The 14717-nt window shown below is 43.2% G+C and overlaps 1 protein-coding gene across 2 annotated transcripts in view; it reads right to left on the bottom strand.

Annotated features, from left to right (window-relative positions):
* Nucleotides 1–14717, bottom strand: part of CREB3L2 (cAMP responsive element binding protein 3 like 2) — a 122418-nt gene that overhangs the window by 40478 nt on the left and 67223 nt on the right. For both annotated transcript variants that reach the window (XR_014016687.1, XM_081244470.1), the window contains exon 2: nucleotides 11303–11519. Coding sequence is in view for 1 of the 2 variants with exons in the window: in XM_081244470.1 (XP_081100596.1) it covers nucleotides 11303–11519 (217 nt within the window). In the remaining variant the exon portion in view is untranslated. The remainder of the gene's footprint in view (nucleotides 1–11302; nucleotides 11520–14717) is intronic.

The following is a 14717-nucleotide window of genomic DNA, read 5'->3' on the forward strand; positions in this document are numbered from 1 at the left end:
GACTTTATTTAAACAGCTTCCTGGGCTTCCCTGGTGGCGCAGTGGTTGAGAGTCTGCCTGCCGATGCGGGGGACGCGGGTTCGTGCACGGGTCCGCGAATATCCCACATGCCGCGGAGCGGCTGGGCCCGTGAGCCATGGCCGCTGAGCCTGCGCGTCCAGAGCCTCTGCTCCGCAACGGGAGAGGCCACAACAGTGAGAGGCCCGCGTACCGCAAAAAAAAAAAAAAAAAAAAAAAAAAACTACAAAAACAAGATTCAGTATACACTCTATATACTGTCCAGTTTCTAATACTTGAAGCTCAGATAGTGAGCGAGAAATTTTTTTTTTGTAAATTGTGTCTATATGCCTTTTAAGTTTCATTTCAGAAGGAAAACATCACCCAATAAGGTCAGTAGTGCACTGTGGGGAGTAAGAAGCACAACCAGCGTATCATCTGATTTTATTTAAACAGCTTCCTGGGCTTCCCTGGTGGCGCAGTGGTTAAGAGTCCACTTGCCAATGCAGGGAACACGGGTTGGAGCCCTGGTCCGGGAGGATCCCACATGCCATGGAGCAACTAGGCCCATGCACCACAGCTACTGAGCCTGCGTTCTAGAGCCCGCGAGCCACAACTGCTGAGCCCACGTGTCACAACTACTGAAGCCCGTACACATAGAGCCCATGCTCCACAGCAGGAGATGCCACTGCAACGAGAAGCCTGCACACCGTAACAAAGAGTAGCCCTGGCTCGCCGCAACTAGAGAAAGCCCGTGCACAGCAACAAAGACCCAACACAGCCAAAAGTAAATAAATAAAATAACTTTATAAAAAAATAGAAAATGAAATAAAATAAACAGCTCCCTATCAAAGGTCAGACTCGACTGGTAAATTTCCTCGGCATCACCACTTAGCTGTCAGCAAGAAAATAAAAGCAAGCCACTGTCTCATGGCAATGAGTCCTTCATATCCAAGGATGAAATGGAGTAGCTTTGAGCAATGGGGCTAGATGCTGAGATTACCAAGATAGCAGCTAAAAACCCCACAAACCAAAGCCAACATAGAGGCAACACCAAAATGCAGGTCCTCAATCATTTCCACATGTGCTGCGTAAATAATGGCACTGAATAGATACTGATTCCTGGGAAGGGGGAAAAAAGAGATTAAACTCTAAATTGGGAGTATGTAGTATCTTTATAAATATGTCTTATATATGTGTGTGTATTATATATATATATACACATACACTCATATACATATGTATATATGGTGTGTCTGTGTACTTTTAAAAAGAGAAATCACATAGGACAAATACCACTTACATGATATACAGATATATGTACCCATTAGCTATTTATATAATGTCTAAAGTAAAAAGGAAATTTTTGTAAATTAAAGAAGTATGCCTCATCTAAATCCTTCAGCATTTGATAACTGTGTTTGCCCTTTGAAAAATTTCAAAGGAGCTGGCAAATCTTGGCCGACTTTTGATGTAAACATCTCTTAAAGGAAAATGCTAAGGCTGGGTTCTGGAGGCTGGGAGAGGGGCAGGAATGCAGTTGAATATGTCAGAATCATATTAAGCTGTAGCCCACCGCACGTTCAGACAGAAGGTAGGCGCCTGCCCACCCAGGGTCCCCTCCCTGAGTGCCTGGACCCTGAAATCACCTCCAGTGGTGAGTGGCATGAAGAAGTGTTGAAAATAGTAAAAATAGCAAACACTGAACTGTGAGTGTTTACTATGTGCTAAGCATTATTCCAAGTGCTTTAGATATATATTAATTAAGTTAATCCTAAGAGTGACCCTGGAAGGTATATACTATGATTACCCTCATTTTATAGACAAGGACACTAAGAGATTAACTCCCTCACCCTACGTTACCCAGCTGGTATACAGCCAACCTGGCATCCACACCCAGGCAAACCAGACCCACAGCCCTGCTCCTGGGCCCTCTTGCATAATGCTTTGCAAGAGATCAATGATGAAACAGATCTCTAGCCAAAAGTGAGTATTCTTCAATTAATGTTATTTTGAGCCCATAATTAGCCACTACAAAAGGTACAATATTGGTTCTTTCTATACTTCTCACCTTCATTTATATGGACTCCTAATCCAATGTTCCTGAGGTTAAGACTTCCAGTTTAACACCAGCAAATAATAGCTAAAATGTTCTGAGAGCTCTCTGTGTGCCAGGCACCGTCCTAAATGTCTTCACGTATTTACACAGGTTTCTGTGATTGATGCGATTTCTCTTGTACACCTCCCTCACTCCATGCTTTCTGTGCTTGTGCTTACAGAACCTCTTTCCCTTACTCTGGTGTTCATATTGTGGCCAGCTGATAAACTATGTATTTAATTATGTGGTAATTTACATAAGGCAATAATAACAAGAGCTAATATGTATTTAGTGTTTACTAATTGCCAGGTGCTGTTATAAATGCTTAATACATACTAACTCATTTACTCCCCCCAAAAACAGCACAAGGTTAATTATTATTACTATTATTCCCATTTTAAAGATCAGGAAAGGGCTCCCCTGGTGGCGCAGTGGTTGAGAGTCCGCCTGCTGATGCAGGGGACACGGGTTCGTGCCCGGGTCTGGGAAGATCCCACATGCCGCGGAGCGGCTGGACCCGTGAGCCATGGCTGCTCAGCCTGCGCGTCCGGAGCCTGTGCTCCGCAACGGGAGAGGCCACAACAGTGAGAGGTCCGCGTACCGCAAAAAAAAGATCAGGAAAGAAACACAAGAGTTGAACCACTTGCCCAAGATCACACCATTAGTAAGTGGCAGAGTCCAGATTCCAATTCGGGCAAGTTGATTCCAGAGATGAATTGCTATACTCCTTCTGCATTTGGCATCTCAGGTCTTCCCATAGGATACTGTGTTTAAAGTATTCATTGAATAAATATCTGTGGAGCAAATGACTGATTTCAAAAGATTTACTTAGTATATACACGCAAAAAAACCTTGTGTGTACATTTCTTTTCCTTCATGAAAATTAATGACTCTTACCCATGAATAGAGTAAGTTTAACGCTAGATAGCTGTACATATTGCTTTCTTATACCATTCTAGCATTGCAATGGCCAGGCAAACGAAGAAGTCATTATTTCACTTCTAAAAAGGGGGTAAGTATCATTATTTTCTTAACCTGTTAGAAAAAGATAATAAAAGGTAATCTCAAAAGGATGATGAATAGCAAAAAAGCATACACCACTAGCCCAGGCTTCAGAGTCGGAAAGGAAGGCTCTTCCTCTGCTTGTCTACCCCAAGCACATCAGGTTCTTTCTGTAGCGCATCCATGTCAGGGGACCCAGCTACTCTCTGTAGGTAGATGACAGACATATCTGCCTTCTTTTTACCCTAGAATCTACCCCTCTAAGACAGCTCAGACCCATGCTCTTTTCAGCTCAGACCCACAGCTCTAATCAAATGTGATGAAGATACAGTTATTTTTCATCTCTCTGTGACTTTCTTTCCCAGGTCCCACGGCCTTGGAATATTTCAACATCAAGAGGTCTTCCCACTGCAAACAGGAAACCTAAGTCACGCATGACTCATCTCTGCCCTTTATTCAGCATACCCGATGGTGTATGCTAATACTGCTTTGGGTTTCATCTAATCCTTTCAAAGTCCATTTCTTCTTTGCCATGGATGGTACACGCCTTTCCACTTCTCCCTGCATTGCTATATCCATGCACACCTTCCCTGCTCTGGCATCATCAGCCACGAGACATCATTTTCTTCTTCTAGTCTCCAAAAAAAAAAACACCATCCCACTTTCCTAAGGCCTTGTTTCCCATTAAATGCTGAGTCTCCGCCTTCCATCAGGCTACCTCATACCAGCAGCATTGTTCATGCTTAGCTCACAGAGTATTGTTTTCATTCCCACCTATGAAAACAGCTCCTTAAACTTAGGATATCCACACCAAGCCAATGTACCCAGCCATCACTTGCCCTACTCCTCTAGAAGTGTAACCAGGCTAACCTGAAGGAAGATGATTATTATTTATGTGCTGGTCCCTCTCTAGACCTGGAAGAGCCACAGTTATAGTCCTTTATTCTACCCAAAATAAAGTTACCTTGACTTGTGCATGGTGCCAGTAGATCACTTATGTATTAATATATTTTATGCTGAATCTGTTGATATTCTATATTATTTCCAACTTGGTTCTTATATCATCTTGGAGGATAGGGGCCATGTCTAGTTCTCTCTGAACAGCCTTCATCCAGCACCACTAAGTTTCTTCTTTAGGAAGAAGACTGAAATTAACTAACAAAGCAAATGAATACCTAGCATCCCAATTTAATTACAAAGGAACATGACCAAAATAGAGTAACTCATGAAGATACCCTCCAGGTGGTGAGGTGCAAGATTTGGTCATTCACATATAAGCTTTTTATTCTTCAATCTACTTGGAAGCTTCTGCTTATCTCTTTATAACCTCCTTACTTTTTTTTTTTTAAAGAACATAAAACCCTGCTTAGCAGCCTTAATCATGGGCAGAAATGAACGAGCTGAATGTAGGATGTCTTTCTGGTGGTTCTGAAGGTCGAGCCCACATTCCTAGGACTGGCTCCTGTGGTTGCCAAACTTTGTGAAGTTCTTTAACTCAAGTGTTTCAGAGAAGTCTACAGTCAAATTCAGCCCTGAAGACAGATGACTCCTGTGTAATCTTAGACTAGTGTTTCTCAACCTTCTTTTGGTCACAGACTCTTTTGAGGATCTAAAAAAAGTTATAAATGTTCTCAGCAGGAAAACTGACAAATGGTGACAGTCCAAAATTTTGCATATAATTTTAGGGGTCTACAGTCCATCTGAAGAACATGATACACTAACAGGATAAGAACACCTACATTTGCCCAATATAGTTGGCCTGTGGTTCAAGGAGGGAGGAAGAGGGAAAAGAGTGAGCAAAGAAAGAACAAGGAAGGAAGGAAGGAAGAAGAGAAAGAAAGAAGGATGATGGTGGGAGAGAGAAAGAGAGGAGAAAAGGGAGTAAGAGGGAGGGAAAAAAAGAGAGAAATCCAGTAAACTGAGAGAGCGTCTGTACTTGAACTGTTTAGCTTATCACTTTGTTTCAGGCTTGGAAGCAGTTACAGAAGAATTGCATTTAATCTCAGTAAAACTGGACAAGAAGATTGGAATCATTGGCTTCCTGAGATATAATGAAATACTATCCATCACTAGAAATAAGAATTCCTAGTTTTGCTTAAGCTGTTTAAACAATGCAAAAGATGAAGAATATTAAATTTAATGCAAACAGGAATTTTTTTTTTTTTCGGTGCGCGGGCCTCTCACTGTTGTGGCCTCTCCCGTTGTGGAGCACAGGCTCCAGACGCGCAGGCTCAGCGGCCATGGCTCACGGGCCCAGCCGCTCCGCGGCAGGTGGGATCTTCCCGGACTGGGGCACGAACCCATGTCCCCTGCATCGGCAGGCGGACTCTCAACCACTGCGCCACCAGGGAAGCCCCAAACAGTAATTTTAAAATGCTGCCTATTTATGCGTTGCCTAAAGAACTATCATCCTCCTCGATCAGGAAGGCAATCTGCTTAAGAGAGCATTGACTCCAGAGGGATCTTTGTGAATTAATCCTCCTGTAAGGCGGATGCAAATTGGGGTTCAAATGAATCAAATAAGTCTGTTCCCAAACATTTGTATATCCACAGAAAAACAACTGAAGCCAGGAACTCGACAAAGCTTTCCTGGGCAAGTTCCTCATCCATTCATGTACACTGCCTACCTTTGATTTCACACATCCCAAATGGTTCCCATCCATGTTCATTATCCCCTACTTATAAAAGTGCTTTTGCTGGGACTTCCCTGGCGGTCCAGTGGTTAAGACTCTGTGCTTCCACTGCAGCGGGCACGGGTTCGATCCCTGGTTGGGGAACTAAGATCCCGCATGCTGTGTGGCTAGAAAAAAACAGCTGGCATAGAAAGCTTTAACTCAGAGAGAAACTGGTACTTAACAAAGATGAACTGTGGATCAGAAACTCTCTGCAAAATATATCTGACCCACTGTACCTATTCTCAGCAAATTACCAGCATGGCCTATTGCAGTGTTGACTTAAAAAGTTGCACAACCTAAAAGTTGAGAATTATGTTTCATTCGGCGGACTTTCTGAGGACTTAAGCCTGGAAAAGAGCCTCTCCGATAGCTCTGAGGGACTGCTCCGAAGAGGTGAGGGAGGAGCCGGGATATACAGGACTTTTTGCAACAAAAACCAGGTAGTCGGAACATCAAAAGATTACTGTTTATTGAAGAAAACCGGACACTTCAAGGAAATGAATTTAGCATTTTTCCCTGTGTGGGAAGATGCAAGAGTCTGGGCTCATTGAAATCATTCCTTTGATATGCACCAGAACTCTCTAGGGCCAGGATCCTGCTTTTTTCCATACTGAATCCCCTCGGGGTGCACAGTCTGGCTGACGGCTTGATGGCCACAACATCTTTTGTTTATTGATACAATACGGCAAGCGACACATTCTTTGTGCACAGCAGTATAGCACCTCTAAATGGAAGAAGGGGCCAGATTGGGGGAACGGAATGGTGTGTGCTTTGGTCTAACGATAAGACAGCTTCCTGGAAAAGATTGACTGATCATTTCTCCCCACACTAAGCTATCAGTATAGCTGGCACCTATGAGTTCCTTTATGCTGCATTTATACTGATTAGCATTAAAAAGCAAAGAAATAGTGTTATCGGGAAGAGAAAGGGACCCTCAACTTTTGGAAACCTGCTTATTTGCAAACATTTTAGTCGGGGCCTTGGTTTAGAAGAATCAGTGTCCTAGCCCTCTGCCCACTATGTGCTTCCCCTCCGACCATCACCAATGTTTCAATTCTACTCAATGATTTAGGGCCCAAACGAAATTCTGCCTTGTTCATGCAATTCTTCCTGTGATCTTCACTGGGCGTACACTCTGTCTTCCGAACTTCTAGTTTCTTTTCCTTTTGGGACACTGCTCATATTCGGTCTGATCAAGTATTGGGGTACAAGGCATTTTCCCTAGAGTCTGGGTGTAAGTTTTACCATCGTTGTCTCACCAGTATCTACGACAGTGCTTGACACACAGTAGGTGTTCAACAAACACGGAAGTGAAGGGGAAAGTTGCCCAGATTGTTTAGGCCAGCTCTAATCTGCATAGTCTAGAAACAAGGCTGCTGAACGGCTGACTAGCTCCACAGATGATAACAATATAGGTATTGCTATATTGTTATCACACTCCTGACACAGGGCCTCTGCACTTGCCTTTTCCTCTGCCTAGAAGCCTCTTAGACCTACACCTAGTTCTTTCCCTCATCTGCTGATCTTTGCTCAAATACTACCTTCAAAGAAAGGCCTTCCCTGTCTATCCTATTTAAAATCTCAACTCCCCCACTGCTATGGTTTGAACGTTTGTGTCCTCCCAAATTCATATGCTGAAATCTTAATGCCCGAAGTGATGGTAATAGGAGGTGGGGCCTTGGGGAGGTGATTAGGTCATGAGGGTGAAGCCCTCTGTAATGAAATTCGTGCCTTTATAAAAGAGACCCCACAGAGCTCCCCAGCTCCTTCCACCATGTGAGAACACAATGAGAAGTCTGCAACCAGAGAAGGTTCTTCCCCAACCATGCTGACACCCTGATCTCAGACTTCCAGCCTCCAGAACTGTGAGAAATATATTTCTGTTGTTTACAAGCCACCCAGTCTGTGGTATTTTGTTATGGCAACTTGAATGGATTAAGAAACTCCCCCCTCCTCCAACATCTCCCTATTTTTTTTTCTGATTTATTTTTCTGTATATCACTGATCACCATTGAATAAATATACATAGTTTACTTCTTTACTTTTTCTTATTTCCTAGTCCCCCCTCACATCCTAGAATATAAACTCCATGAAGCAAAGATCTTTATAAATTGTGCTCAGTCTTTATCCCCCAGTGCTTAGGATAGCCGGTGGCAGATTAAGCACAAAGTAGGTGCTCAGTGAATAGCTAAGGAATAAATTTTTTAAATGAATCACAAAACACCTGTAAAATACATACCTCTACCTGGCACTGTGCTTGATCCTGCACAAGACAACTGCTAGAAGCCAGGAAACTGTAACCTGATCACAAATACCTGCAGCCCAGTGTGTCTGCACAGTGATGGGGCACGCAGAGCAGGTGTCTCCCCTGATGTATCACCAAAGGCTGGAAACATGCTTCTTTCAGTCTCCTATACCTTCTCCCTTCACCACTCAAGAACCACTAAGAGAATGAATGGCTACACTGTAAGGCACTGATAACATGTGATAAAGGAGTTCAGACATGGAAGAAGCCAGTTTATAGACATCACTATGAGAAGAAGTGTGGTGGTCAGCTTCTAAGACATCCCCCCAGTGATCCTGTTTTTCTGGCATTCCCGTCCTTGTATGGTCCCCAGACACAAGGAATCAGGACTCCCCTGTGTGACTGACAGAGTAACTTCCACAGCTGGGTCAGAAAAAGTATTTTAGCTCCTGCCGTGGTGTCTTGGCTCTCTCACTCTTTGGAAAGCACCTATGCTCACCACTACACCACCAACATATCCCTCACTCTTTGGGAAGCCAGCTCCCATGCTGTGGTGATACTCAAGCAGCGCCATGGAGAGGAACTGATTCACCAGCATCAACTTGCCAGCTATGTAATGGAACCACCTTAGAAGCAGGTCTTCTAATCCTGGAAAAGTCTTCAGATAACTGCAGCCTCAGCCAACATCCAATTTCAACCTCACGAGAGAACCTGAACCATGTGGACAAAGAATGCCACCTGCCATATCAGCAAACAAAGGATGTTGTAGCCATCAAGCCCTTAGCCACTGCATCTGTCCCCAGCTGTGCACCCTGAGGGGATTCAGGATGGGAAAGGACAAGATACTGGCCTTAGATAGTTAAGGTGCATATCAAAGGAATGATTTCAATGAGCCCAGACACTTGCATCTTCCTATACAGAGCAAAATGGTAAATTCACTAACTTGAGATGTCTGGGTTTTTTTAATTAACAGTAATCTTTTGATGTTCTGACTACCTGGTTTTTGTTGCAAAAACTCCTGTATATCCTGGCTCCTCCCTCACCTCTTCCGAGCAGTCCCTCAGAGCTATCTGAGAAGCTGCTTCCCAGGCTTAAGTCCTCAGAAATTCCGCCAAATAAAAAAACATAATTCTCAACTTTTAGGTTGTGCATTTTTTTTTCAGTCAACAAACAGAACCACCTAAGTGGGCCAGTCCTGAATTCCTGATCCACAGAAATCATGAGAGGTAATGAATGATTACTACTGCTTTAAGCCACGAATTTTGGGAGATCTGTTACACAGCAGTAGATAACTAATACAAGAGGTATTAGAAGTGACTTCCACAAAGGAAGTAGGGCTTGAAATAGAGACATCAAAGGAATTGTAGGAATAACAGAGGCAAAGCAGTAAAGAGAATACAGGGAAAACCATGAGCAAATGCAGATACAAATATTAAACAGAAACCATACCCACATAGAACCTCAGGATTGGAAACAAATCTTAAAGGTCAATTTAGTCCAACCTTTCATCTAGTGCTAGAGTCTACTTTAAAAATAAAACAACTAAGGCAGGGACTGCATGAATTTATCTAAGCTAAAACCCCGAAGAAGGCTGAGTCCTTACAGTGGTCCTCTGTGTAATGATAAAATGAGGAGTATGTAGTCATAACAGAGACCATATTCCTGCATTTGAACTGAGGTCATTCCTGGAAGTGATTTAATAAGAAATTGAGGGGGATGGAAGATGGAGTGCAGAGGAGGGGAGAAGAAAGACAAAAAGGAGGAGAAGCAGAAGAAACAGAAGCAGGAGAAGGAGGAAAAGAAGGGGATCAGGAAGAAGAACAATAACAACTCTACAACAACAGAAGATGAAAGAGGAAACACTGATTTATTGAAATGCTGTGTGGTGGGCACTGTCCTAAGTTCTTTAAACACATCATCTCATTTTACCCTCAAAACAGCTCCACATCCTCAAATTATTTTAGCTCTACTTCTTCCCTTCCTTCCCAGGAGTCTTCCCCTCACCCTGTTCTCCAGATTTGAGGTAGAGAAAGTGGACAAACCACAGAGAGGAAGGATTAAATCATCATGCATCTGACCTCTTGTCAGGAAAAATCTGAGAATACAGTTAAGGCTCCAGAGGGTCCAATCAAGAAAGAATCCACCCACAGATTCAGGTCCTTCTCTTCACTGAGGATATAAGGCCAGATTTCCTGGGCTGCTGGTCAGCAAACTTCTAATCAAAGGAAGAATAGATCTGAGATGGGAAAGAAAAAACCTAGAGCATTCTCTGTCCCAAGATATGATGTTTTACTGATCCCAGAGTTGGTTCTTTTAGAGGCCAGTAGTAGACCTAAGAACCCCAACTGGAGGAGGGATTCCTCCACAAAGCTAATAGCCTATTTGTGAAGTTGATAGGAAGCATTTGCCTTTGACCCAAAGAAGCAGGAGGGAGCTTGTTCTGTAGGTAGCCACTTCACAAGATGTTGCCGTGTGTACAGTGGTATAGGAAGGGAGGGGGACATCCAGGTCAAGCCAGGGGACATCAAGTTAGTGACCATCCCCCACTCTTTTCATTCTCCTGGGAGAAGAGAGCATATGTCAAACTAGTATTAGAGAATATAGTTTTCAAAACTTAACTCAAGATACTAAAATAGCTGATTATACTTCTAGGAAAACAAACATAGAAAATTAAATTTTAGAAGTATACATACAGCCTATACCAATTAAAGGCCTATGGATTAATAGTCAAAACATCTGAACATCTCTAAGGCCAGGAAAACTAAACCTTTAACACATACCATACTAATGGCATTGATAATGGACATGAAAGGGTAACCAATGAAAAAAGTCATAGGAATGCTAGCCAAGATCTCCTATACATGGGGTCAATGAAACATGCTGAAAATAGGTTAAGAGGATGCCCAAGAAGTGTTTACGGAAAGAATGGTCACAAAAATGATTTCTCAGAAAAAAAAATGGCATGACCTCTGAAACAATGGATGTACTGGAATTATCAACCAGATAGGCCAACTTGATTTGCAAAAGGATGCTTTGCTGCCCAGTCCACAGGGTCAGAGAAAGCAATTAGTACCATTCAGCTCTAGCAAATTCCCAGAGTACACAGTCTCAGGTAGAGAGAGGTATTCTGTTCCTCTTTGCATTTCCCCATGGCCCAAGCACAAGGCCACACACAGCAGGTATGTGGCTGAAGGGGGCGCTAATGATAACACACACTCCACACCCTCAAGGAGGTCAGAGCCAAAGGTGCCGAGGTCCCAGCTGCTTCCCCTGCTCTGGGTTTACCATCATTGAAGCTGTCACTGGCGGTAACATGGGCGAACGGTGACTGGGCCCGAGGCTCCTCACACAGGGAGTAGCTGTGCTCGGCCTGAATGAGAGGCGCCGGGGACGTTGGGGACGGCTCTACCTCCATCGACACACTCTTCTCTGAGAGGAAAGGGTCGTTCAGGAGCTGGCCCAAGACGTTCTGGGAAAACTCATCCAGCAGCTCCGAGAAGTGCTACAAGAAACAAAGGAGGAAGGACTCAGTTTCTCTTAACCATGATCTGACATTTACACACATGTTCTAAAGCAAAAATATCATCCACTGCTTCAGATGAAGTCCCTTATACACAATGTCCAGTTATCTGTTGCTGTGTAGCAAACCACCCCAAAGAGTAGTGGCTTACGACAGGCAAGAGTTATTATCTCTCACCACTCTGTGGGTTGGCTGGGTGGATGTGCTGATTTCACCTGGGTTCACTGACAGAGGCACAATGAGCTGGAAGACTGGAGAGGGCTGGGCTGGGACACTGGACGCCTGGGCCTTTTTCTCAAAGAGGCTCTAGCAGGCTGGGAGTCCTCACAGGATGGTAGAGATGTTCCCAGAGGGAGAAAACCAAAGCTGCATGGCCTCAGAGGTCACACATCATCACCCCCTCCACATTCTTCAGGTCAAGGCAAGTGACAACGCCAGCCCAGATTCATGGGGTGGGAAAATAGACACCACCTCTTGACCAGAGGAACTGCAAAATCACATCGCAGGCAAGTGTAAACAGGATGGCATGACTCACTCGGGGCCATCACTGGAACTATCCACCATATTTTGTATTGGGAATATTTTAAAATAAGCTATCTTGTATTTTTGAAGCATAAAAGTGTCATTTATAGCCAAGTGCCAAGTTCAAAGGCATCAGAGGCAGCTTCCCTCTATTCTCCCAACTACCTGGACTTTGTCCCTTTCCAGTTTTTCCTTAATCTCTTCTCATCTTCCATCTCCAACAGCAACACCTCCCTACCCCCCGCCATGCCATGACAATGATACAGAAATGGTCTATACATATGTTCACAGGGAGTCCTATATCCCTCGTTCCATGGTCCCACATTACAGGACTGTAGCCCCATCTACTCTCCCTCACTGATAGGGGGATGTTCATGATATGAGGGTCTGTAGAGCTGGGTTTCTCAACCTCAGCACTACTGACATTTTAGATGGGGGATTCTTTGTTATGGGGGGGAGGGTTGTCCTGTGCACTGTAGGACGTTTAGCAGCATTCCTGGCCTCTACTCACTACATGCCAGTAGCACTCTCCTAGTTGTGAAAACCAAAAATGTCTCCAGCCGCTGTCAAATGTCCCTTGGCTGGGGCCAGGGGGGTGGGGGTGGGGGGTGGGGTAAGGGGAAGATCACCCTTGGTTTAGAACTACTGCAGTAGAGTATATTAAAAATAATTATAATATAATTTAATTTAAAATTTCACTTGATACCAGCTGTTGGAGCCACTTCTACCTTCTTAATGTTCCCTGAGTCACAGACCAACAGGTGTCATCCTTATTGATTAAACTTTAGGGACACCTCTGGTATAGAAAGGAAGTTAGGAAAGCAGGTACAGCAATAAGAGAACTGATTGCAAATGGTGATGCTTGGGGTAGACAATGAAGACTCTTGGGATTTGCAGAGCAACTAAGTCCTACCATTGAACTGAAGTGTCAGTGAAGGTGTTATGAAAATGAATGCAGCTTAGGGAAGGGGGGGCAGGTGGTAACCCTAAGGTTAGAGCTCTAATATTAGGATAGCTATAGGGCAGAACTTCTGCTTTTGTAAAGGAGAGAAGCAGACAACAGAGAGGAGGCCTTGCAGGCTAGGTCCTTAAAGCAGAGTTAGATTGCTGGGTTTCACCAATAGCACAAACATGAGAAATGGCTGCATCTCATCAGGACAGAATGCAGAGAAGCCACAGGCCTTGGGCACATCCTAATAGGCATGGGTCATCTGTGAGAACAAGACAGGGTGGTTGGGAGAGGCTTCTCTGTATACAAACATATTTAGAACTGAAAGGTCCTTAGAAGCATCTAAGGCAAGAATTCCCAGATGCCAACTGTCTGCCTCACAATCACCAGAACAATTTTGTTGTAGTTGCTTTATAATGGAATATTTCAAGCATTCAGAAAAATTAGAGAGAATAGAACCATGAATAATTATGTATTGATTCCTTTTTTTAAAAATCTTACTTTTCCACATTGTTAATGCAACTTTTTTTCTTTACTCTTTCTTTCTTTCTTAAAAAATAAAACATGAAGCTCCTATCCAAGCCCCTTCTTTCCTCTCAGAGTTAACTACTACCCTGAACTTGGTGTTTATTTTTCCCATCTAGGACTTTACACTTTTACTACATAAGTATGTTTCTATTACAAACATATGGACTTTTTTTAACTTTAAGTAAACAGCACCATACTTCACACCTCCTCTGCAAGTTTCTTCTTGCAAAAAATTTTTTAGGCTTATTCATGTTTACATGTGTAGCTCTATTTCATTCAGTTAAATTTCTGAATTGTATTACATTGTACTTACCCATTTCCTCTTGAGGGACATTTAAAGATTTTTTTAATATATGCTATTGTAATAAACATTATTGAACATAAAGGGAAATTTTAAAACATACAAATCCTATGACCCATCTTCAGAGCTTTTGACTTAGTAGGTCAAAGACAACCATATAAAAACCACCACTACCACCTGTGATTCTAATGTTCACGTCAGTTTTTCAACCATTGAAGGTTGACCCCATCTCCACTCACCACCTCTCTCCCTACACCACTTTACAACTAAGTCCCTGGAAGTTTACAAAGTCACTGGAAGTTTACAAAGTCCCTAGAAGTTTGGACATGCTCAAGGTCAGAGAAAGATTCATGGATTTTGCAGCCATCATGTGCTAAACTTTAGATAGGTCCTGTGGATATAAAATAATAAAGAAGAAGACAGAAAAAACCTTGCCTTCCTTGAGTTGATCATCTAGACCCGTGCTTTTCAAACTTTTATGTGCATATGAATCACCTGGGGATCTTAAGGCATAGATGCTGATTCACAAATCTAGGTGGGCCCGAGATTCTGCATTACTAATCAGCTCCCAGGTAATGCTGCTGGCCCATGGACCGGACTTTGCATGTCAAGGAGTGGAACAGCTTCAAGGCTAAGACTAGGATGCAGGTTTCCTGACTCTGATAACCTGAAGCCAGGGTCTGATTCTCTAAGCGACTCCCCAAAGACAAATTTACTGGTTACCTGAGGGTGAATATTCTGCAAGCGTTTGATGGAATTCTTTTCAAGACCAAAATTAAGGAAACAAGAAGAGAAATAAATGACACAATGTAAAATGCAAAAGCAAGACTTGAACTCACAATCCCTGCATTCCCAAGCCACAGTTCTGTCCCTGTGCTGC

The sequence above is a fragment of the Mesoplodon bidens genome (assembly GCF_964165515.1).
Source record: "Mesoplodon bidens genome assembly, chromosome: 9".
NCBI classification, from domain to species: Eukaryota; Metazoa; Chordata; class Mammalia; order Artiodactyla; family Ziphiidae; genus Mesoplodon; species Mesoplodon bidens.